The 26,202-nt window shown below is 47.3% G+C and overlaps 1 protein-coding gene across 3 annotated transcripts in view; it reads right to left on the bottom strand.

The window, feature by feature from the left end:
- The window catches only part of LOC6547013, a 43,286-nt gene that overhangs the window by 5,275 nt on the left and 11,809 nt on the right, over window positions 1-26,202 (bottom strand). For 2 of the 3 annotated variants that reach the window (XR_003407861.1, XM_001974664.3), the window contains exon 2: window positions 11-1,652. Coding sequence is in view for 2 of the 3 variants with exons in the window: in XM_001974664.3 (XP_001974700.2) it covers window positions 11-1,652 (1,642 nt within the window). In the remaining variant the exon portion in view is untranslated. Of the gene's footprint in view, window positions 1-10; window positions 1,653-17,274; window positions 18,083-26,202 lie in introns of those variants that run through there. The other variant, XM_026980323.1, reaches the window with a different exon arrangement.

The raw sequence follows: 26,202 nt of genomic DNA, 5'->3' as shown, positions 1-26,202 counted from the left end.
GAGCACTTACCCCTTGATGACCTGACCCAAATCCTCGACGAAGCTTCGCTCCGAGTCTACGATCTCCAGGCAGGTTTTCTCGAGCACACTCATCGCTGGCGGATGGTGCTGGTCGCCCAGCTCGTTCTCACTCTCCGCCAGACTTTCCACGCTGGCCAAGTAGGAAGTGGCCGTCAGTTTTCCATTCAGCAGTTGGTCCGAGCCGGAACTGGAACTGGAGGAGGTGGAGCAAATGGAGGAGGAGGACAGCGGGCGGTTGTTCAGCCGGGCCAGCTCACTGAGGCGAGCTGCAAACTTGGGCTTGATGTCGGTGAGCCTGTCCAGGCTCTCCGCCGACAGCTTGTTGGCCTCCTCCAGCTCGGCCAGCTGCTCGGCAGTGGGCAGCTTGAGAGGCACTCCACCGCCCAAAGTGCTGGCCTTGGTGCCCAAACTCTTGGTGCGGGCATAGGTCAGCAGCGGTGAGCTGCATATCGTGGAGGCACAGGCGGCGGAGGAGCTCCTGACCAGTGGCTTGCTAACCAGTGTTTTGTTAACCGCCTCTATGAGCTCCGCCCTTGGATCCAGATCTCCTGGATCCGTCAGAGTCAATCTTTCCATATGCTGCGCAACCAGATCGAAGTTTATGGTGGCCACTATGTCCACGGGACTCAGTGGCTCACTGCACACAAACTCCTTGGGCTTGCTGGGATTGGGAGTAGACGTGGCCGGAGTTCCGGGCGTGGCGGGCTTGGCGTGCAGCAGTTGGGCACTGGTGGCCGCCAGCTGCTCCATTTCGATCAGCTTGATGCTCTGCTGGGAATCGTACCGGGGCAGCGTTAGTTTCCGCCCTTGAAACGGATGGCCATCGAAATGGAAGGGAGTGCCTGGTACCGATTGGTTAGTTGGTGTTCGATCCTCGTCCTGCGGCTTGGATTTCTCGAAGGCGGCGAAGGCCACCGAGTTCAAATACTCGTTGCTGGAATCGAAGGTGGACACCAGTTCGCTGCCAGACTGGGTGGACAACTTGCCGGTGATCTTGGACAGCGGTATGTGCGAGAGCTTGAGCTTAGGTGTGGAGCCAGCGGCAGGTGGTGGTCCGCAATGACCGGTCTTTATATACCTGCCGTGGGTGGGACTCCTCTGGGATTGCTGCTGGTGCAGTTTCAGTGCCTCCGCGGACACCGCCTCCACTGGCTGGATGTCCGAGTGCGTGATGATCCGGTGAACATTGGGTGAGAGGATGCGGATGTTGCTACCCCGTCGACTGCCGCCACTCGAGGCTATGCTGTTGCTGCTGCCGTGGATCTGCGACTCCTGGCTCCTGCGCTGCACCAACCTGCTCAACTGAGCGCCATCCGGATCGTCCCGCAGGCCCGCAACCACCAGCGGAGCAGGCGGCTCCTGGGGACCCAAGTGGGTGCTGGAGCTGGCTAGCGTGTAGCTGGCGGATTGGTCATCGCTGGTGGGGACACTCGAGCAGCTGCCAGTCGATGAGGCAGTGCTGCTGCTGCTGCAGTTACTGTTGCTCCTCTTGGGCGTCGAGTCGCCGCTGCTGGATGCCTTCGATTCGTGAGATGTCGCAGTGGGAGCAGCTGCCACGCCCCCCGCGGCAATGCTGTTTGTCAAAGTGTCGTAGATGCCCAGCAGCGAGGGTGCCAACTCGGTGGAGCTGCCTGCAATGCGAGAATACGGTAATGGGAACTTTAGTATAGATTCTTAAATCACTTTACACTTAAAACTAAATCAAGATAGAATGCTATAGTCGAGCTTGCCGATTAATTAATTAATTTTTTTTAATTTCTAGAACATCATAACATCAGAAAGCTGAAGAAAGCAGAAAGCAGACAAATAAAAATTAAAAAAAATAGATTTTCAAATTTAAATGCAGATTTTTAGAGAATTGCGCAAGAAACATTTTGAGGTATGCCCCTTCAAAATCCGATTAAGATAAGTTGAGTTATGGAGTTTAGAACATCAGCCTTCGGACTTTTATGAATTTTTTTGAATTTCTACATCATTCACCAAAAAAAAATCCAAAAAAAAAAAATAAAAAAAATATATTTATAAATTGGAATGCATTTTTTTAGAGAATTGCGGCAGAAACATTTAGAGGTATGCCACGAGTTGCCAATGAATTTAGAACGCAATTTTTATATGAAAGCAAACAACGACGTGATGACTAATTTGGACGATAAGTCTCGATGAGTTCTTAACCTCGTAAGCGCGTGGCTAGTGGGCGGTGTCTAATGCCCCCCACCCCAGCCATTCCGGAGACCCAACCCAATCGATCCCAGGCGATGGAGGTGCTGCAATGTTGATGGGCCTGAGCGTCACACATGCTCGTAATCCCCCGATATTTGCCATAATTTTGTTGCATAAAATGATTTATGCCGGGGCAAACAGCGGACGGTGCGGCATGGCATGGCTGATGTATTGAGTTGTTTAGCCCCAGGATGCATGGCCAACGAGCCGCAGTCAGAACGTGGCCATCAGTCAGAGTGTGTGCATTCTGGCTCCGAGTCGAAGCTGGAGCTGAAGCTTTGGCTCGGAGCTTGGAACTGGTGCTGGAGTTACTTGGCCTGGTCTGCTGCATAAATAAGTAGGTTGCTGCTGTTCGCCTGCCTGGCGGCCTGACATGTGAATTGATATGCCAACGCAACATGGCTGAAACCGCAAGGCAACTAGCAACATGAGGCAACATGAGGCAACTGCAGGCGACTGCAGGCAGGCAGCAACTCCTGCAACATGGCAGAACAACGACCCGAGTCAACGGCAATTGGCATGAACATTCCGTGGCTCGCTCATCATTTCTCACAAACGGTTCAATTAATCAAATGCGCTCACAACTGCGGATTTAATAACATTATCGACAGGGGGAACTTGATCCATAAATTACAGATCGCGTCAGTCAACAGTCAATGGTGCATGCAGGCACTTTTAATGATGGCCTGCAAATTGCAGTTCAAGCCGGTATCACATTCCATATGTGTGTTCTAAAAATACACATAAAATACCTGGCATCTGCCACTCCATCGCGAGTGTGAATGCGTCGCTCGTCTTGGCCAAACTTCATTAAGGCCACTGTTTATGTGATTATCTCTTAGCACATTTGGCTAACAACCCAACAGCGTAACAGCCTAACAGCCTAACAGCCTAACATCCCGTGGACCATACATCTCACTTCCCGGCGAAGAGAGGCTGAGCAAATCAGGCAATTAACTTTTAAGACAAAACTGCGGCCCACGTTGCGGCTACCGGTTTTCAGCTATTCAGATTTTGTCCAGCCACCAGCACCAGCATCAGCATCATCCTCAACCACATGCACATCCACATCCACATCCACATCCACATCCACATCCACATCCATAGCCAGATTCAGCATATTCCCGGTAGCCGACGGGGCACTTTTCTCCTAATTGCGAATGGTGTCAATGTGGCCTGGGTTCGGTTGGTTTTTTTGCCCCTTTTCTTTGGTTTTTGCCTGGTTTTTGCCGAGCCACGAACAACAATTAGTTGGCATGAGTAGTGCCACGCCCACTGTCAGACCGCCGCTGTGCCGCCCGTCTTTTCGGGCAGACTGACGACAAGTCGTAAACATGATTTGTACATTTAATTTTCCACCATTCTGTTTGATTACTTTGCGTGGGCCGCAGACGCAGACATTGCAGATACTCGCATTCGTCCATCCAGCGGCCAATAGATAGTTTTGCTAACTCGGATGCCAGATACTAACCTGCCATCATCCTGCAGGCTGACCCAGTTTTCACGACGAAGCGTTTTGCTTAATTGCTGAAACGTGGGCCGCGACGACAGGTTCTCCAATGGGTTTTAATGCACAGTAAAAAAAGCATAGTAGCAGTAGTGCTAAGAGGTACTTAATCTATTTCTTAAACAGATTTTCATATTACACGTATTACACACTGTTTGTTTATTCAGGAAGCCCCGATTCTTATATACATGTACTTGACTAGCTTTTGTTTAAACACAGCGTATATTTTTCTTATCTTTTCTTAAGATCTATCATTATGTAAATATTTTTTCCTGTGCAATAGTAGTGTCAAATCATTGCCACTTGCCGGCAAGCATTTAATTAAAAGCCAACAGCGGCGGTCGTTCCAAACTATTTATGGCATAATTCCGTCGAGACCTGGGTAAAATGTTGGCCAGGCCGGGCTAATCTGAAATCTGGATTTTGGAATCTGGAATCCAGCCGGCGATCTCCGCAACCGGAGTGGCCAACAAATTCAGCCTGTCAACCGGGCGAAACAATGCAAAGTAAGCTCTCTGACATTTTGCAATATGCAATTTGCAATTGGAGTAGCCCACCTCACGGCTGCACAAAAACCAAAAAGGGTGTCAGGGCCAGATGCGGAAAAGGAGAAGGAGCCGGAGGTGGAGACTCCAACCGCCGCCTGGTTTCATTTTCAAAATCCAAATCCCTTTAATGCCCCGGCGACAAAGTGTCTTATGTCCACAGACATAGCCGTAATTTGCTGCAGCGGCTTCAGGTGTCCGCTTCGCACCTGGGGCAAGCACCCAAAGCCGGCAATTTATGGCGGGCCTGACACAATTTCATAAGGCCCCAAAGGCTCCATCTCGGAGCCGGCGGAGTGGAACTGGAAGTACGGGCTAAAGATTACGCGATTGTGGCTAAAAATAGCAAGCTAAAGGTCAACCGTCAACCGGCCCGAAGATGCAGCTGCTATCTTCTGACTGATTTACAAGCCAAGTGCAAGTCGCTCATAAGTTGGCCACTTGCGACATTGAATTATGCGCGGCGAGGGAAAGTGCTGTCATCGCCATCGGAATCTGTAGCTGTAGCTGTATCTGCAGCTGTATCTGTAGCTGTATCTGTAGCTGTATCCGTAGCTGTAGCTGAATCTGAAACCGAATCCAAATCGAAATCGACAGCGTTCAAACGTTGCACCTCCGGATGGAATGAGCCGCAATGGATTGGTATGCGATGACATTTTATTTATGCACGGCGTGGCCAGCTGTTGAGAGCATTAAATTAATGCGCTTAGTGGCCATCATCGATGTCCCAGGTCCGCGTCTGGCAATTGATATTTTAATCGCCATTTCATTTTGTCTGCCGCAACTTGGCTTGGCGCCATGGTAAGTCCGCTGTTTAGGGAGCTGCTACACAGCCAGAAAATTGGATGGCCTCCTGCCATGGAAATTAAAGTGACCGGTTTGACAGCTAGCATATGAAAATTCACATTCCACATACCTTACAAAACGAGTTGATGGATTTCTCAGGCACATATGTTTAAATTAAATTCGATTTGGATTTGGAGTGCAACCTTTTTTTCTGCGTGCAGGTTATCAACTATCGTGAGCATTATGAACTTGTGCCCATACGTGTTCCCTGTTCGCCTGCCTTATGGGCACGCATTTTGCAACTCCCAATTAAAATGTTATTCAATGCGCCGCCGAACGCGACTTATGAACACATAAACACATTTCCCTGATAAGACGACGACCTGAAAGCCACAACTTTAATGGCGCTTAACTCAAACGATATTGCCGTAGACAGAAGCCAAACCAGAAACAGAAAATAAAGCTGAAACTGAAACTGAAACAGAAACTGGAAAACGGAAGTGGAATCCGTCTGGCAAATGGTCACAAAAGTTGGCAAATATTCAAGGCACATGTGTCGAGAAAAACTGCAGGCAATAAAACACAGCTGAACTACAGTGTTTCGATGGGGAAATTCCAATGGGTTGAGCAACTCAGAAGTGTATGCCTCCAAGAAATATAATAAAAATATATGGGCCTTAAAATCAAGTTATAAATCGGAAACATACAGTTCGTAGAACCGTACTAAAGATAAAAGTACATGGTTTACTTGCAAACATTAAATATTTCTAAGTTATTAATAATCTCTAGAGTTATTAATATTATTATTAATAGATTCGGAATTACTACTTTTAAACACTTCGAAATGCAGCGAGAGTTATTAAAATCAGATTGCACTTAAGATCTGGCTAAAGTGGCTTTGCTTGGCCATAAAAACTAAGAGCCATTCTTCAGCCAAGCCAATTGCACCTAATCTTCGTTAAGAGTCACATTGATAGTTTCCCGAGGATTAACGATCGTTTCCGCTTTCCGCCAGCTAAAACTGAAAGAGCCTCCACAAATAGGCTGGAAATTCTTTTGAAATTGAGCGAATCTCGCAGACGCATAAGCATAAAAATTCCTTAGGATGGGGCCTCCCTCACGGAGGGCAATGCATTTGGATGTTATTTTTAGACCGTGCTGGATTGCTGGATATCCATGGATCGGAGCCACTTAAACGACGGCTGTGCGCTGCTCATCCAGGCCAACGCAATGGCAAATAACACGGCAACTTTTGCTTTTGGCACAGACCCCAACCCATCCATCCTGCCAAGCCCCCGTTTTGGCCAGCCCCCTTAAGCGTCCGCGCTGCCAGCGAAAAGTGAAATCCTTTTAAAGCGGCAGCAAACAAAAATCTAGGAAAATGTCGCCGCCAAAATGTTATAAATCTTGTTCATATTTGCACGTGAAGCCACAGCCAAAGCCAAAGCCAGACTTTCAGGCCAGGTTGGGAAGCCATAAATGTCACAAGAGGCGGCCAAGAGCGGCCTGGCATATTAGTTTTCCACGGAGCGAGTGGCAAAACGTGCTAAATTCCATGGGGCAGACGTCCATTAAAGAGCCGCGGCCTGGCCGAAACATGCCACAGCTGAAAAGTGCTAAAATCTCATAAAACATTGCCTGACTGCTGATTCTAAATTAACTTTGGCTTCCCCGCAGGCACAGTGACTCCAGATGGAGGGAAAACGTGTTCCAAATAGAACGTAGTTCTACTTTCTTGGTAAGATTAAGTGGGACATGTGTACACCAGTCGCACTATTACATTACAAATTAAGAAGTGACACTTTAGCGTTTTAGGAATATATGTTAGGAATAGGAATATAAATTAAAAAAAGGTCACTTTAGGAATATATGTTAGGAATAGGAATATAAATTTAAAAAAATGCCACTTTAGCATTTTAGGAATATAATATATGTTAAGAATAGGAGTATAAATTAATTAGCATTTTAGGAATATATGTTAGGAATAGGAATATAAATTAAAAAAAATGTCACTTTAGCGTTTTAGGAATATATGTTAAGAATAGGAGTATAAATTAAGAAATGACACTATAGCATTTTAGAAATATATGTTCATATTTTAATAGCTAGCAGTCTGGATGCTGTTTATGACCCATTACTTATTTATAAAATCTTAGAAGTTTACTTGCAACCAATGCACTGTGCCTGCCTCTCTCTTTTTCCCATCCTGGCAGGCGACACTTCAGCTGAGGAGTGGACTGGCCTGGAGTGGAGTGGAGTAGAACGGAGTGGAGTGGAATGGAGTGGAGCAGCTGGAGCTGTTGCACTTTGCACTTCAGCCCAAGGAGGCGGGTTCTGAGGTGCAGGCCGACGTGTTTTTGAGGAACTTCCCTTCGGCGGCAGGCAGCTCGTGCATTTTGAATGGCCTCCCTTGACTTTGACATGATGAGCTGGGCGATTGTGGCGTTTTGAGGATCTCCTGGCCGTAAAACACTGGCCGTGATGAATGGCAACTGCGCGAAAAATGCATAAATGTGTGAACAAATGTTGCCCACTAAATATAGCCGCATCGACTGCAAGACTAATCTCGCGAAAAAGTGTAGGGCATTCACCTAAAGCCGCTGTGCCGTTGGCGGTGCCAAATATGGTGGCTCTTTGGATCTGCCTACATGGTCATGACCAGTTCAAGGGCTGGGTGCAATTGCCATGCAAATAGAGATATCAGGCGGGAGGTAAAGGGATGTTGTGGCATTGGCGGCGCCATTATGTAAGGCCATCGCATTTAATTAGCCACTGAAGCTGCAATAAGGAAAGCGGTTTTGGCCAGGGCCAAGAAACGCTAATCTCTGCGGACGGGCAACATAGTCGTGCGGTTTCAGCGCTGTGGTTTTCGCTTTCGAAATCAATTTTCCATTTTCCCATATCGCACACGCATCGCCGAAAGCCGAAAGCCAATGAGCTAAAGGCGGCCAGGAAATGTCAGTCAGGGCTTAGGCTTTTTGCCGCTGCTCTGCTGATTGATTAATGTGGAGCACGATTGCATAAGGGATTGCAGTCGCAGTCGCCGAAAATCTCGCATCTACGTGGGCGACACACTGGTAACCCAGTCAAGCCATCAGTCAGTCAATCACTCACTTACCCACTTGGAGGTGGAGTGGTAGGTGGATTGGTGCACTGCTGGATTGCCGCATGGGTGGGAGGAGTGGGAGTTGTCGCAGATAGAGACCCCGTCTGTCTGGTTTGAAGGCCAAGATATACCACACCGATATAGTTGAGTGCGGACCCACTCGAGGGTAGTGTTGACTCTAGATAGGAGCTGGACAACCAGACGTTCAGACAGATGGTATTGGCTTCTCGGTAATGGCTTACCGCTAATGAGCTCCATAAACATGCGCTGCGTATCGCTTGGATAAATTTGCATTCGGGCTCTGGCCAAGATATCTCTCTTAACATGGCTAACAAGTTCTGCTGGCCTGCGCATTATGACAAGTCAATCTCAATCGGTGTAAGTTCACAACGGAGTGTGGGTTCATCGAACGTGGCTGTTAAGTTCCGAGTAATATTGAATGGCCTGAACTCTAACCACTCTATTTACTTTGAGGAAAATAAGAGTAGACTATTATCACAAAAGAAAACCAAAACAAGCTCAAGACTTTGAAATGCTGCTATTGAGTGACTCATGTGAATGATGTGATTCTTACCCTCAAGGAATTCCACTTTGGAATGCGATAGAAGTCAGTTACTTCGAAGGGAATCCGCCGGATCACAGGCCGATCAAGAGAAAATTGCACTGCCAGCCGTCCCCGAGGATGGCCAATAGATGCCCCTATTTAGCAAGGCCGCAGCCGCGGAATGCGATGCCATCCCCCATTTGGAGCTGCTGCTCCACAATGCTCCGACGTGGCTGTGCCAGATCGCCGCCCAAGGCAGTGGACCACATGCCGCAGCTAGATCCAATGTCAATGCTTTTGAAAGGCATCAATTAATGGTCAATGCTCTTCGCTGCGCTGCGCTGCGCGTGGCTGCAAAGATTTTCCAGCGAAAAGTAGCCAGGAGCGAGGAGTAGCCAGGTTTGAGGCCATCGACTGTCATCCAGTTCGGGCCAAGATCGGCACAACGACCACCGGCGTGGCAGCTGTTTTGTGGCAGCCATAATTGGCATGTGGCAAGCTGGCGGCGTGGCCATAAAAAGCAGGTCAGGCCACTGCTAAGACAATCAAATAATGGCCACTCTTTAATCGATGAGCAGTCTCGCTCTCGGTTTGGTGGCATCATAAAATTTCACTAGCATTCTATCGGCCAGCCATGCCCCGCTTTCAGATGCCACATGCCAGAATCCAGTACCAAGTGCCGAATGCCAAGTATCCAAAACCGATCCGCGGCAAACATATGTTAATGAACCAACCCAGACGACGATGGCGTGATGGAAGACAGGAAAAGGCGAGCAACAATTTAGCGCTTTAATTTGATGGCTGTGAGGAGCAGGCTGCTCTGCTCCTTGCTGCAGACACCCGGTCCTGGTGCAAATTCTATCAACAGCTACGTTAGATGGCCAACACTAGATGTGGCCGCGACTGCGCTGGGCAGGCAATTTATTTTAATTACTGCCTGGCCGGGCTGAGAATGTTCAAATCGCTGAATGCCTCACTGGCTCGGATGGCGATGGCGATGGGGATAGCTATCCGAAAAAGCGCTAAAGCCCTAACAAGAGAAATCAATTTTGCGCGGGCCTTGTTGCCACATGTTGCAGCCGCAGTTTCCCGGAGTCGCGATGTCCCAGATCGTTGAACTCTGGGCCGGGCCCTCGGGGTCTTAATTTGAATTGACTTCCGTCAACAAAGAGGCTGCCCGGGGGCAGGCTGTTCGGCCTGACTTGAGATTCTAATTGCAACATGCTGCAAAGTAAGTGCGGACACTTGCAATTAATAAGAATTGCTGCCGCTGCACAAGGAACCCATAAAAGTGCCTGCTCTTGGCCTTCGTCTTTGTCTGCCTCTTTTACTGGGATATAAAGTTTACACCGAAAAATATGGAACGTGTCCTTTTTAAGTAACTACTTTTACCGCCTAAGTAATAAAGTGCACTTTTATTGCTTCTTGTAGGTGATCTAGATTTGTATTTAGATTTTCTCCTGAGCTCTTCAGAGACGAAGTTAAACAAGCTTTTTAACAAGCCCATAAATTTGATATGAGAGTAAAGAACTTCCCTTGAAGCCACATGCATCTTTTATTATATAGTCTACATCTTTTATTTTGCTTAGATTTCAATCAAGTGACACTGTTCATGAAAATATGAGATTTCGACATAGTTGCAACCCCTAGTGCGGCTGTATTTTTCTCAGTGCGCCTGTGTCCATAGCTGGAGCCGTGGATCTTCCTTCGTGGTCTCGAGTCCGCTGTTATAGCCAAAGGGCTGAAGTCGGTTCAAGGAATGCGGCGTAACGCCAGCAACATTTCACGCTTAATTATAGACGCCAAGCGCTAGGAATTTTTCATAAGACTGAGGAGCAGCCAGGTGGGAGGGGATGTGGGGCAGGCATTTCCTATTGCCATCATCTAATGCCTGGCCAGGGAAGAGGCTGCCACGTTTATTTATGTGTGGGCCGTTGTTTTGTAATTTAATAAGCAATGCAAAAAGGGGCGCGACTAGAAAGTGCAGCTCCATCCCACCGAACCGCTGATACTCTTCGGGTTCTGGCCAGGATTGGCATGCTTCGTGGCGGAATTCATATGGCAATGTGCCTGCTGGGCGAGCACAAAGTCGCTTGCCAGGCTGGCTGGCTAATAGTCCACCCACCCACACATTCTGGCCAAGAAAGAGACGGGCACACGCCGTTGACGCCTCTGACGACGAGCGGCGCCATGGAGCAAACTGCTGACTCAGATGACTCCACCGCTCGTTGCTCGCTGCTCGTGGCTCGTTGCTGGGCTCCATTCTGCCAGCCGAAGGAATGCTGCAATGTTGCATATGCAATTAATAATTGGTTGCACAGCGCAGCGGTGTGCAACATTCTGCTGCCCGCAGCATGATGCGGCAACACGATGGCTAAAAATATCTGGCGGACCTTTGACACAGGCCATGTCGCTGCAAATTGTGACTAATTAGTGGCTCCACGGAGTGTCCACCTCCGCAAAACGGGGCAAGTCCCTCAATGGGCGTCTGGCATTGCCACACATTCGAGCGAATTAAGGCACGCAACACATTCATCAAGATCAATTGAAGCTGACACTCGGAGAAATAGCCTGATTTCTGCACTCAAGTCAAGCGAATCAAATGGAAAAGGAAGTAATATAATTTCATAAACTGAATCGCACAAACATTTAAAATCCATTGCAGCTACATGTAACTTAAATACACCAATTAAGTAAGGTAAGCGCTTGCACTTTCTTTCAGTGCAGCATAGATTTGATCAAATCTTACACAAAGTTTGCCCAGAACGGAGTTCTCTGGTCTTAATTGGTCCGTAAAACAGAGACAACTCTATTGTTTTGTGGGTCAAGTTTAGTGTCAAAGCCTTGGCCGTAGCTCCCCCCATTCCTTTTGGCATTCCCTTGCTGGCATCCCCTGTCTGGAACCCTAATTAAATGCCTGGGACTAATATTAATTTATGGTAATTTAATACTTTATTGTCAGAGGAGTGCAGCAGACGCAATAGAAGATTTATGCTGCCTCCGCAGCGGCAAGGCAGATGAAACAAATTGCTGGCAATTTCAAAGGCTTCGAGGGGCACAATCTGGAGAAGATCTTTTCAATAATTTGCGCCAATTAGAAGCATATTCAGAGTGGCATTCAAGTGAGTTTGGATCGCTCTATTCCAGTCTATTCCATTATTATGATGAGGTTGGCCCCTGTACGTGGGCTTGTGCAATGCCATGGAGAGGCAGAATCAACTTCAGAAACATTTGGCCCAATGGACTGGCGATCGGATCGACTGCAGCTATAAATAGGTCTCCCACTTTTTTGTTCCCCCGTTTGGGGCAACATGATGTTGAAATTTTGATTGCGACATTCCGGCGCTCATTCCTCGAACAAATTGCGCTGAAGGAGTGGAGATGGGGATGGAGATTTGGTGCTGGGATCTGTAGAACTTGCTGCATTTGATTTACGGCAAATGCCCGTGTTGACATGCCGCAAAGCTTTTCGCTTAATGGCGGCATTTTCCTCGCATTTTCGTAGCATTTTCCCCGCGTTTTCGTAGCATTTTTTCCCGCCGTGGCGTGTGGCAAGCTGATGACCTGGAAAAGCCGTGGAAAACCAAACAGAAAAGAACGCAGTCGCCTAATTAAATTCTTTTCGTGTGTCGCAGACACGCCATCTTTATCGCCGACTGCGACTTTTGTGTGACTTGAGTCTAACCCCGTTTGGGTTATGCTAATTCGGTCGTGCCGGGATGTAACCACATATTGCCTGCCTGTTTTTTTGGCCCACTCTAATGGCCATGGCAACGTGTGGCACCTGCAGCTGGCGGGCGGATCGTGATCGGCGGTGGGCGTGGCTAATGGGCGCGCAATAACAACAACTAATGACTAAATTTCACATAGCTGGCAACCTTTTAGGAAGCAAATGTTAATTAAATTTAATCACGTTTCGCGGCGACAACATGGCCAGTTCAAAGGTTAAGTGAGTGCGCCAAAAGTAACCGCATTCGGCTGCAGGCGACACACCCCGCAACCAAAAGCCACAAAATCCAACACAAGCACACAAAAGCCAGCAAAAAGCGGCGAAAATGCAGGCGTATCAACAACGCATCAGCAGCATTAGTTGCAGGTTGCATTTCGTCGCTTGTGGCATAAACGCCAATTATGTGCAACATATGCATGGTCTGTGGAGAGCAAAGCGTGGCATGTTTGCCAATTTTTCATTTCCTGCAATGGCCAAAACAAAACTCGAACCTGCTGCTGCTGCAACTCTTGCTGCTGCACTCCCTGCACCCCCAACGTCCAGTGGCTGCTGCTGTTGCAAGTTGCTGCCGCAAGTTGCCAGCAGATGCGAGCGCGGCGATAAGGCGCCAAATGTGCAACAGCCATGAACCAGGTAGCCAGGCGGATAAAGCAACACAATTCAGCCTTGGCAACGGGCGCAGCCTTAGAATGACGGCAGCAACGTTGCAGCAACACAACTGCAACATCGCCGCACTGCAACAGCAATTGTCATTTTTCACGAACGAACGCGGCATGCAAATTGCCGTAAATTGAATTTGTCTGATTACGTTTGCGCCGCAGTCCGGTAATCGATTGTCTTGCAACTTGGGATTTGCAACTTGGGGCTTGCAACTGGCTAAGACTCCTCCCAGCTTCAATATTTACTCTTTCGCCGGATTCGATCGCCGGTGAAAATGAAAAAATGAAGAAATGAAAAATTGTGCCAGCCAGGCGGCAGATAAATGATTGCACTCGAATTGCAATTCGATGATTGCGAAATTGCCGAGTTGCAGATGCAACGCACCAGAAATTATGTGCTGCATGTGGCAAGCGGAGATGCCAGGGCCTAATGGAGATTACAGAGTGCGAGATGCCAGAGAAAAGGGTAAGGCGCACAGAAAATATTGTTGCTAAGCAGTGTAGTTCAATTTTTTAAGCGCTTCCTTAAAATCTTACTGTAATCTTACAGAAAAGCGTAGTAAAGCAGAGAGCCTTGGCCATAGAATTCCCCTCCAGAAATCACAGCGATCCATGTGGTTCAGGTTGCCAAAATCGAATCCGGCGGATGTTTATCATGCCACAGTCACAACAAACAGCATATCGATTACCCCAGGCAGTCTGGCTTTCGTTCACACGCCGCTCGAGAATTTCAGAAGTTGAGAAGGATGGGGGAGGGTGATGTATGCTCACCAGGATGAGTCATCCCCATATTGGCCGTAAATTCCACCACTTCTGGGATCCAGCGAGGAGAGGCTGTGCGGGGGACTATGGGAAGCTGTCAAAAGGCGAGTGGAGCCCGGTTCAGCGATCGGCGATGCAAACAAAGAGCAGCTGCGACTGCTGTTCCGATTCTCGAAGTTCTGAGTGCGCGAAGTCAGCAAACGGCAATGCGGCGAGCAGGAAACATGTGCCTGCCACGCCCACGCGCGCATGGAAACCCGGGGGGCGGCCCAGCGATCGAGCTTTTCCTTTCACGAAATGCGTTCGGCGCGCCAAAACCATTAACATAAAAATAAGTTTCGCTTTTGCCGGCCATATCGCCGCTACCAAATCGCCAAGGCGAAATGAAGTTGTAAGCAATGGATCCGCGACTTTTTCGCTTTTTGGCGTTACGTGAGTGCCGAAGAAAACCGATCGAAACGCAATAAATTTCACAAACGCGCGCAACAATTAGAAACCGAGCAGCAATGGCAATCGCAGCAGCCGCAGCAGCAGCAGCAACAGCGACAACGGCAACTGCAACAAGCATTGCAACTGCAACATGGGGCAGACTGCGCATGCGCGTCGATAATTTCTTGCTATCGACGCGCCATGATCACGTAAATTATGTCCAAAACTGAAAATAAAATCAGGCAACAGCCAAAAAAAAATAAAAATCCCATGCGACGGTATACTTCGTATTGGAATCCAAGCGATATGCATTTTGGGCATTCAAGCGCTGCCTATAAAATTGTTTTTTTTTTTTTGTTTTTTGTCGTTTTGTTGTTGGGGAGGGGGAGCCTTTGAATATTTTGTTGTTGCCTTTACCGCTTGATTAATTTTGGTGCGTTTGGCAACAGCGAAAAACTTTTAAAGCGTCATTTTCTCGATGCCGCATTCGGTGTGTGTGTGTGTGTGCGCGACTTGATTAGTAAAATCAATTTTCGTCGCTCAGCGATTTCTAATTAATTGCTATTGGCCCATGGGGAATTGGTTTCTCTAGCTTAAGGATACGTACAAAAGATATATACGCTATTATGGGCATTGCGATTACATTTTTGATAGCTTACCCCACAGATTCACTTAACATAAGTGAACTAACCATTTTTCGACCAGCTTTTGTTATGGTATACGTACACGGCTGAACTGCAGTTAAATTAATTCATATTCGCTTAGCATAATCAAGTTTTTAGCAGTTAGCCCACGAATGCAGCTGCTATATTTAGGCTGTCTTTGCGACTTCGCTCTTTCGAGCCTTGTCACTCCGTTCGCCAGTGATTCATGCGTTTTTACTTGGCCAACGCCCGCCTAATTAAGATAAATACACAGATGGGATCTCTGGAGCCATAGAGATGCTGCTGGTGTTGCCGATGTTGCTGCTGTCATGTCATTGTCGCTGCTGCCGGGGAACGTGTGGAAATGCAGCCGCCGCTTTTCAGTTAACACGGTTCTGCGGCGGGTTGGGCCCAAACCGTAGCAACGGTGGTTAACATCGCAGCTCCTTTCTAGCCGCAGGTTGCAGGTACTCGTGCAACAACTGCTATGCCATGGCAATGGCAGCACCAGCAACAGCAGCAGCAACAAATTGCAGACGACACGAGGCAAGAAGGCAGCAGGAGAATGCAGTATGGAGCGAACGCCTCCTCCTCTGCATAAGCAACACTAGCGCCACCTACGTGCTCCGTTCCCATCCCCACAGATCCCCACAAAGGAGCATGGGTGTCCGCAGATGGTATCGCCCTTGCCCCTGGCCAAGCCTGCCTCCGCATCTTGGCCAAGTGCTGCCTACGGGGCTTAAAGCCCAGCTCCGCTGTCGCTGGTGTTGCAACGTGCTGGTGTGGCAGTTGCCGCTGCTGTCGCTGCAACGGAAGTCAGTAAACTTTCAGGGTTATTATTATGCCCAGGCTGGTGGGCCCACGAAACCTGCGGCCCCACTTCAGCTGTCACTGCCGATCGCACCGGTTGGAGCATTCCAATTGCCAAAATAAAGCTGTTCTGCTGGCTCCGCAGCTGCTTACGGCTAATTCTACACGAGGAAACAAAGAAACCCACACCCATATTCCCAACTGGCTTACACATTTCCCTTGATAATGGTTGGTTGATATGGAAGCAGAAATTTATGGAACTCCTAAATATTCTAAGAAATAATAAACAATATTAGTCAACAAAGAAATACTCATGGTACAAAAATATATAAATTATAAACTCATATGCATTTCACTTAAATATGAATGTGATTTCAAATTCGATTATTTATGAGCGCAAATGAAAAGTATCTTCGAAAGATAATATGTTGAAGTATTCACATGTTTTTTCCGGTGTGCAGCAAAAGTAAGCGAACAGCACTCTTTTCCGGTATTTCCCCCAAAAACTCCATTTGCATGGGCTTTCCCTGCGGAAAAGGGCCGGCCGGGAAAATTGGTCACGGTGTGGCCCAAATGGCAGGTACTAATGCGAGAAACGCTTATCGCCCCGGCCATCGATGCCGGCGAGGCTTCACTGTAATTTAACTGTTCGTGCGAGCGTTGAACTTCTTTTGTTCGCCATTCTAAGTCCAATGCCATTATCTGGGCGTCGCTTTCGCGTCCCCCAATCCGTTCACTTTGGGGCTTCTTGGTGATAAGCCAATTGCGCATAGTTCACACCCCGCACGTCTTCCAGATACGCGTGACCCCAAATCGCGGCCTGATTAATTAACTGCCATGGATATGGCTAATCAATGACTGCAAGTATAACGGCATCTGCGGCAACGGCTTATGGCTCAATCTGCGCCGATCTAGCTAGGAAATCGTACACCCATTATGCGGTCTTCGCTCGCATTATCGTCTGTGCCGCGTACTTGGGCCCAATATCACATTACCATATATCTTCCAGATCCTCCCCCGCCCCCAACAGCAGTCATTGACTTTTGTTTATTAATTTAAAGTGGTGTTGTCGCTCTCAGCTGCGACAATCTGCCAATCCGTTTTATCTGCCGCCTCCGCTTGTTCGCTTGGTATTTGATTTTCGATTTCAATAGAAAAGATTTATATCGCCGCCCTCGCTTGCGGGGGGCCAAAGGGTTTACGGGGGTTTCTAGGGCACCGAAAAGTATCTAGAAGATTTGTATTTTATGGGTGCTTGATTTGCAGTAGTTCAAGCTGGCGCACCAATGTTCATTGGTTCAAGAATAACTTGACAGGGCAGCAACCACTATTAAACTTGGTCCAAAAATAACCCAATCTGTGTGTGTACTAAAACTATCTTTGGGATGCGGGCATGGGTTCATTTTGGGGGTGGACAGTGACACAGTTCTTGGTGGAGAGCATTGCACTCGCTGGAATGCCCGGGTCAACATATCGATGCGGCAACAATGTTGCTGCCGATGCCCACTCACCTGGCTATCGCCGTTGTTTGCTGTATGCGGGGCGTACTGTACCCTCTTAACCCGCTTCCATCCAGTGGTATTCCGGTAATCCAATAAAGACCAATAAAGACGGGATATAGTTCAAGTGGAGGCCCGATTACAAGGCACAGCAGCCGCGCTGATAACAAGTCGCTGCTGGGTTTTTATGGCATGCAATTATTGCCCGAGACACAGATACAGATACGCCACATAGAGATACAGCTGCAGATACACAACACACTGGCAAATGGCCATTTAAGTTTGTTCACTCGAGTGGAAAATTCTTCATTTATTTATGATTTAAAGTAAATGCTTTGGGGGCGCTGCACTGCACTTAACTTTGAACTTAACATTTCGGTTTTCGAGCGCTCGCCTCACTTTTTGTTATCGGCAATTGGAAATGCATTGACCTCGTTTCGGGGCAACAAAGTTGCCAAACACTGTAAACATTTTTGGTTTTTGGCTTTGGGTTTTTTGTATTTTTTACTTTGTTACTTTTCCGTTTGCCTGCCAGCGGGGGAGGGCGTGTCACAGGGGGCGGGGTGCAGTAACAATTGGTGCGCAACGGAAGCAAACTATACGGCATGCATATATTCCAGGGGGCTGCCCAGAAACAATTTAAAAACGCATCGCTGCACACACACTGCTCGGCATTTTCACTGCGCGTTCTTCAAATGTTTAAACAAAATACGGTCAGCTGCAGGAAAGCGCACTTTCGGAGGTTGCACTGTTGCTTTCCTGGGCGATGTGCACCGGTCAACGTGAGACTGAAAACTAAAAACTGAAAACAAAACCCAACCGAAACCCAAATCAAAATGTAACAGTCGCCCCGAGAGAGAGAGTGCCTAAACTCCGGAGAGTGAAAAAAGAGAGAATTGGCGCTTCGCATGGAGTGCTCATGCGCGTGGGCGATGGTCCCGCTTAGGGGGTGACTACTGTCAACTGGCGCTGCACTTGTGCGTGTATCTCGCAGATGCGAGATGCGCGTATCGTATCTGCCGGATGCATTGTGTGGGCCCCTTGTGCAGCCGTATCTGCATCTCAAGGGTTGGACCTCAAACTGGGGTAATAGTCGCATTCACTGCTGCTTCCAGTTGAAGTTGGAGATGAAGATGGAGATGGAGATGGAGTGGAGTCTTTTGATTTACGAGTATTGACTGCAGTGGAAGCCCCGCTCTTCGGTAAGCGGTGAAAGTGTATCCCACCTCCCCGCCCCACCACTCCCCCACATGTGAACAATGGGGACCAGAAACAGATTTCGTCACACAGCGGAAAACAAGAAAAGCAAATCAACTGCATATTGTCATCTCAAGATTGTTGTATAACACTCGAGTTATCAGAGTGGCCTTTCCTATATTAGTTGGCTACCAAGTTTGTATTCTTATTCGAAAGTTAAATCATAAATTAATTTAAAAATTCACACAATAAATAAAATTTTAAAGCTGTACGATAAAGACATAAACATATTTAAAAAAGGAAAATCAGTAAAAACCGCTCTGGTAATTTGAAATTTTCGTTTTTAAAATTTTTTTCGGAACATACATAAAGTATAAATATTTTCTATGTTAGCCATATTGGCTAAAGCAAATATCAGTATAAAATATTTATTTTTCACTCTGTGAAAGTGGCGATGCGGGTTTATTCAACTCTTGAGGGAGGAGAGGAAAACAGGGGATGGGATTTTCCACCCATTTCGTGGGGAGGCTGGAATCGACCGGCGAAAACTGTTGCGTGCTTTCGGGAGTTCCCGAGAAATTGGCGCACTCGTGCACTGGGACAACAAATAATCGAGGGCTGGTGAGGTGGCTATGCGGACCCCGGGCCCACCAACCAGGGGTTGCTCCGCTTGGTCCTTTAAGGGCACTCCTTGAAAACGCAGCCACAGTGCAGCACATATCGCCATATAAACAGGGTGACTTCGCACACCGGCCATTGTAATGGAAATCCAACTTTGACACGCGATTGCTGAGGGGTGAACACGCTGACACTGCAATCTGTTTAATTGAGGTGTTTAGCACGGTGAATAATTAAAACAACAGAAAGAATTCCCCATGTCGGGGGAGCAGACAAAGGTCAAAATAATAAATTAGACACGCGTCTGAGTGGAGTTGAAATGGAGAGTGTTTAGGGATGGTAGATGTTCCTAGATCGACTAGCAACAGGATCAAACTTCTTGTGAGGTTGCCTTTAACTTCGCTAGACATTCTTCCTCGGAAATTTTGTCTCCATCCATCTGAAATACTTCTCCAGTTCTGAACATACTCGAGTTACACGATGTCATCGCTAGCTGCGTGGAGTTCTATTACCATTTGGGCGCAACAAATGTGTCTGGAGCACATTTCGTGACCAGGCACATGTCATTAGCCAAAGCAGCCCAAACAAATGATGACTGCACCACGCACTTGGTTGGGAAACTGTGCCACCGTACAAAACAGGGTACTAAAGCCTAGGTAATAAAGTGTTATTATGCCGCTCCAACATGTCAACTGCACAGTGAAAAACTTCTGTCAAACATGTTAAAAAGCAAAAAAAAAAAAAAAAGTTTTAAGCCCGTTATGTATCTTTGAATCATATGAGATGTGCAGCAATGAGCGTTTTGATGTACTCATGTGTATGTAAATATTTGAGAAAATGGCAATTTAAACATTCTCAAGGTTAATAACAGGTTGATTTATGTTTCAAACATTTGTTGCACTTCGCAGACTGACTACTGTAGCTGGAACCGCCGATCGCTTGCGTAAGAGCAAACAGTGGGCTCGAAAAGTAATGCGACAGGCGTTAAATGCGCCGGCAATCGATTTGATTTGCCGTCGCGATGCGAATTTAATTGAAATGAAAAATAGCCGCGCATTCGCGCGGTGGGCAGTTGGCGGTGGAGCCTGGCCAGTGGGCGTGGCAGTCACTGGGCGGCTGCGGAGGCTGAGGACATAAAACTGAAGTCAGACCCAGAAAGTGGAGGCCAGCTGTAAGGAAGTCAGTCGGTCGGCTGGCACATGCGAATGTAAATGCAAATGCAAATGCAAATGCTAGGCAACCCACGCGAAATTATGAAAAATTATGAAAACTGACCAAGTTGCAGCTGGAAAAGCCACAAGGAGCTGGACTCGGGAGATGCAGACCCGGCTGGCCGAGCTGGCCAAAAGTGCATTTCACGCTGGCTAATGAAACAAATTATAAGTGGCCACTGTCGTCGGACTTTTGCGGAAAACAAACCCATGTGAGTTGCGTCTGCTTTTTGTTCCGCCGATGTGTTGTATAATGTGTAACCCAAGCCCAGGGGCTGTGTTTTCGGGTTTCGGGATCTGGAAATGCGATACTTTCTTCAGAGCGTCCGCCTTGAATTTCTGCTTATTACCGAATATTTCTGTCGCAAAACAAAGGTTTGTTGTTAGCAGGTTGGTAATTTAACTCTCTCTTTCGCTGGCATTTAGTTCCCGGCCGACTGCGAAGACGATGGTCATAATTATGTTGATGATGAATGCCTCGCGCGTGACGCATGCGCCGTGCACAAAGAACCTGGGATATCAGGAGAAGAATTTCAGTTCTTGGGCAGCATTGGGCTTCAAAATCTCAAGTGATTCAGTCTATGGCGTTGAGTCAACTGGCTAAACATTTCCCATTCACACATGGACAATAAATAACTCGGAAATGTAATGCTGATAATGAACATCAGTGTGGCGGCTGGGTTACATAGGTCCACTAATTTGCTGGGGATTACGAACCCAAAGTCGGAAGCTTTCCGCACCGTATATCTGCAGCTTGGTATCTCCTAAGTGGATTATCTCCAACACTGTCACTGTCTCACGGCTTTTACTTTTGACTCACTTTAATGGGTCTTGAGCTCACCGTCTTCTTGGCCACTTCCTCAGCTTCTTTGTTTTGTGGTAACCCCTTTAACATTCCATTTCGTTTCACTGCCTTTGTGGACCTAAGCTACTTTCGATCTGCCGTTCTCGAGTCGCGTTGTGAGGGTCTTATTTTCGCTTTTAATAAGCCACCCAAGTGAGTGGAGCCCCACTTGACCGTGATTTGTTCTTCGGGTCTTAATGTGTCATTAATGTGAGTGTGCGTTGTTCGAAGGGCTGGGGAAAAGTCACACTCAAGTTGTATCTTGTTGCTTTGGTTTCCTAATATCCATATTATTCTGACAAATTTGTTTTCAGTTATAAAGAAGCGCAAATCCTTAAATTTCTATAGTATAATTCAACAATCAGCAAGGGAGAAGGGACGTAAGCTTGTTTGAATCACTTTTTATGAACATACTTTTGTTTCGAAAAGCCTAAAAACTTCTATATGGAATCTCATTAACTGGCCAAGTTCAATTTAATTTTTCCTCTGTGCGGGTAGCTTCTGTTGTTCCTGCTGCGGACATTAATCACTGTCAGCGGCGCTGTGGCCACCTCATCGTCGTCCACCCGGGTTCCTGGTATCCCCTGGCATCCCCTGGTATCCCGTAGTATCCCCCAGTTCCTGCCCCTCGCCACCACTCGACCGACTCGTCTGCATGTGATTTCATTAATTTCGCATTCCAATGCACAACGGCGAAAAACAGAATTCCATGCCCACTCCACGAGGAAGTGCAAAGTGTTGAACATGTGCGGCGCATAGCTGGGCACTTGCATTTATTCATTTTATTCACTGCTCATTTTATTTATTGCTCTCTGCGCTTTGATCAATCAATTCAGCTCAGCTCGGGCTTTGCTCTGCGCCTCTGAAATATTTTAATTGAATGATCAGAATCGCGCTCCTTGGGCCTCTGGGGGCTCGTTGAGATCGAATTAGCCGCAGTTGGACATGTGGATGATGCAGTGCAGCTATATGAATACATACACTTCCAAGCGGACTTAATTGCACGGCACCCATATGAAATCAATCGATGCCAGCGAGGCGCCAGTCTCAATTTCGATTCCCTCAAACGGCCGCCTGACCCACTAAAGCCGCCGTTCTCGTCGCCACAGCCAAATCCAAACAAAATTGGGCATCAAGTGCGACAGCAGATCCACGGGCACAAAGACCAGCGGAGTCTGCCTGAAAAGGCAAATATAAAATATTTGCTTATTATTTATATTTGAGATTTATTCGCCGAAAGGCAAGCAAACACACGCATCCGACTTCGATTCCGACCTGGCTCCAAAAAACACAGCTGCGACTGCGAATGCTGCTAGGGATGGAAATATTCGAGAGATCGCACCAAGCGAGGTTTTCTTCAACGAAAGATTTAGCTTAAACTCGCATATTTCTGCAGCTTTCATTATTAGTAAATTTAATGGAAATCTATCTTATTTGGCGGGGTTATGATTCAAAATATACTACTCGCCATCACAGTAGTGACTACACTTCATCTTCGAATGTGAATCAGCATTGGAATAATACCACAGCCTGTACATTCATCCAACTTTTGATAAATTATTAAAAAATTTTTGAAATGATCTCATTTCTGTAGAATTTTCTAGTTCTCACAACGCTTCTTGAAAAGATTGAAAACTTTATTTCCGAATATTTCCTTTAAAGCAATTGCTGCACAGCTGCAATAGCCATGACTTTATCCAACTTCCGAAGACTTCAGCCTCGACTCCTCCAGTTCCAATCACGCTGCCATCCTCAGCCGGCGAGCATGTCACCATCACCTTGTCGCCTCTGCCTGGCTAAGTCGGTCGCACATGTCGCCGTTGCCATTTTAGGATTTGTGGCCAAAAAGCGCAGAGACAAAAAAAAAAAAAAAAAAAAATGAAGTGGAAACAAAAATAATACAAATGTGTATGGAGACTATATGCAACATGGCTGCTTATTTTTGGACAGTCGGTAGAAAGTGCCGCCGGCGGCACCGTTAAAATAATGAGCTGCAACAGCGGAACTGTGATTTGTTGTTGCCATTGCCGTTGCCGTTGTGTACCGCTTTCGATTTTCAGTTTTCCTTTTGCATATCACCATTAGCGTTGACAAGGCAGAACCACAAAAGAAGTCGCCCAAATGCAGTTGAAAGTGAGCGCCAGCTGTCGCCAATTTCCGCATTCGGAGGCCACTTCCCCTGGCATGGCACCAACACCAACCCTTTCCCTTTTTAAATAGTGACCCCGCTCCGAAGAATTCTGTGACCCCGCTTTCATCCGGCAACTGGCTACGTGCAACATGTTGCGAAAGTGAGTCGCACAAAAGGCATTTTGCATGTTGCCGGCGCTTTTAATTGACAAACAAATTACAGGCTGCCAGCCTGTGTGCTGTTTGTCTCTTTGGCCAAACCCCACCGACGGATGACATGTAAGACCAGTGCCGAATGACTAATTGGTCGCCGTAATGGTCAAGCCTGGCAAGCCAGGTTGGGGCCATTAAAGCAAAGCTCCGCACGGTGGTCAGGCACTCAGAGATGTCGTTATTTGCACACCTAAAATTAACTACATTTCTGTTATGTTTTTAAGAATTGGCAGCACTGCCAGAGTTGCATTTAACTAGTAAAAAAAATAATTGGCATCATTGATCGCATACATCTAGCAAAGTAAGGTTTTGGAGATCTAACAACTGATCTTTTAATAGCATGAAATGTATATGTGCTTATATGATATTATAGATTTAAGCATTAATATTTGGTTAGTTAGATTTTCGCATAACTTTCACTTTTCTGCACCACTGTGCCGCTGCAGTTCGTCAAGCCATTCACACACGATTTAGCGTAGTCGCCCCGGGGTTTAAGAGGTCGCTGACGAGGGACATGGTTCGGGCTGGGATCTTGGAAGCGGGGGACACTCATGTGATGAATTTGCCGCCAAGGCGCCGCCGCCACTGACGCTTGGGTGGTCAAATGGGGCTGGGCGCAACTCCTGCGGCTTAAATGCTTCCCCCAACAGTACGTTTCGTTTCGTTTGGTATCCATTCCATTCGATTCCACGGTCGCGACTGGCGAACGACTAAATTATTCATTTCAGGATTTATGCAGCCGGCGGCAGAAATCACTTTCGCTCATGCTCAAGCTCAGGACTCAAGACCGCCCCAAAAATCATGAGCTGCTGGCCAGCTCATAAGCAAACTGCCCTGCCCTCCAGTTGTTTGTTTTGGGCTCCGAGCTCGGGCAAACATTTGCCACAATTAATGCACATGACGCCGCTTAAGCCTTGGCTTGACAAATGGAGTCAGTCGCCTACCCCCAGGAATTTGGGTCCACTCTAAAAGCCGGGCTCCTCAGACATGCACAAGGAAAAATTGGGAAATACGTAAGTCAACGGTGCTACTCACAATTTCCTGTATGAGTTTTTAACTCTAAAATGATGCAGAATACATCTAAAGAACTTATAGCATTTTTGTACATATTTTGCGAAGGGTGGGTAACTCATTACGCCGATCCTGGGACCTGCCATCATCAAGCATCCAGCAGCCCGAACACATTTGTTAGCCGGCGTAGTCTGGTAGATGACGCCTCCGTTGCCATTGTTGTCTGTTGATGAGGAGCAGGCAGGGGCCAGGGGACATGGGGACATGGTGAAGGCCAGGATGAGGGGCAACGCCCACCTGGGCTGCCGTTTAATGGGCCAGGCAAATGGGGGCTAGGCTTGACTCGACTTGGCTCGGCTCGGAGCTGTCATCGTCTGGCATCTGCATCTGCATCTCCCCGAGGAACTGGCTGGTTGGTTTCTTTCTTGGGCCTTATCTGGGCCTGGCCAGAAGCACGCGCCAGGCTGCATTGTCTGACTGACAAGGTGATTTAGAGAGTGGGGAGCGGGGATCTCGCCTTTATTGTTATTGAAAAGCTGGCAGCAGCCGCTTCAGCCACTTGGCCGATCGCGGAAAGGTCGAGGACGTGCAGCTGCCAAGTCGAAATCTCGTTTTTAGACCATAACAATCGATGAGTTACTTTCGTCGATATTAAGGGGAATTCTTCTTAAATATACCTACTTTCTATAAAAAAAGAAACCTGCATGTCTTTTCTTACCTAACTAGCATTTTTGTATTTCAGCGCTTTAATGGAATGAAAATGGTTTTATCTTTTTGGCAGTCAAAAGGCATCAGCAACTTGATTTAGATTAAAACGCCAAGCAATTACTGACCTTTTCAGGCAGTGCTCCTTTGTATAGCCAACGTAATGGTCCAATAACATTTAAGATTACAAATTCAGTCGGTTATTTCGGCCTGCCACACATTTGGGCTATCACAGCGGGCAATCGCCTCGCAGTCTCAAAATAGGTAAAAAGTATAAAGCCGCAGCAAATCGCGACGAAACTTAACCCCGCCACAATCATAATCAGACGCTGGCCATTTGCCACAGTCACCCACAAAAGACAACTTCCTCATTGCCGCCAAACGCAGCAGCAGATGCAAAAATCAAAGGATCGCGTGTTGCATAAGAGGGCTTCGGGGTGGCAGTGGTGGTGGTGGTGGTGGTGGTGGTGCAACTTAAACAGAGTTTAGCATTAATTTGTGGGCACCCAATGCATTTCCCGATCCAAATGCAGCCCAACGCAAAGTTATGAATGAAAACGAAGCGTTACAGAAATAGAAATTGCACTGCGAGCGGGCAAAAATGAAAGAGCGGCCTCTTTGAGGGCAGGAAAATGCAGGAAAATTCAGGAGGGGATGGGGTGGCGGGATCGGGATTGTATATTGTGGGTGATCGCCGCTGTCCGGGGAGGCATGGCAATTGTCTGCGGCTAAAATGAAAGGCATGAGTGCCTGGCAAATGATAGACAGCCGGCTGACTAACTGACTGCCTGACTGACTTCAACTCCATCTGCAATATGCAGTGTGCAGTTTGCAGTATGCAGTATGCAGTATACAGTATGCAATTGCAACATGCAACGGAAGCGCAAAAATAGCAACAAATGCCGGCGTTTACTGAAACCTTTAGCTCGCCATAATTTGCTGAACTTTCAGCGGCGGCGTTTGACTTATTGCCTACCGATTCGCAGTGTGTGGGCGCATAAACAAATTGCA

This window comes from Drosophila erecta, unplaced genomic scaffold (assembly GCF_003286155.1).
Source record: "Drosophila erecta strain 14021-0224.00,06,07 unplaced genomic scaffold, DereRS2 tig00000092-arrow-pilon, whole genome shotgun sequence".
Taxonomy (NCBI): Eukaryota; Metazoa; Arthropoda; class Insecta; order Diptera; family Drosophilidae; genus Drosophila; species Drosophila erecta.
The sequence above is the reverse complement of the archived record's forward strand: the minus strand, read 5'-3'. Positions and strand labels throughout refer to the sequence as shown.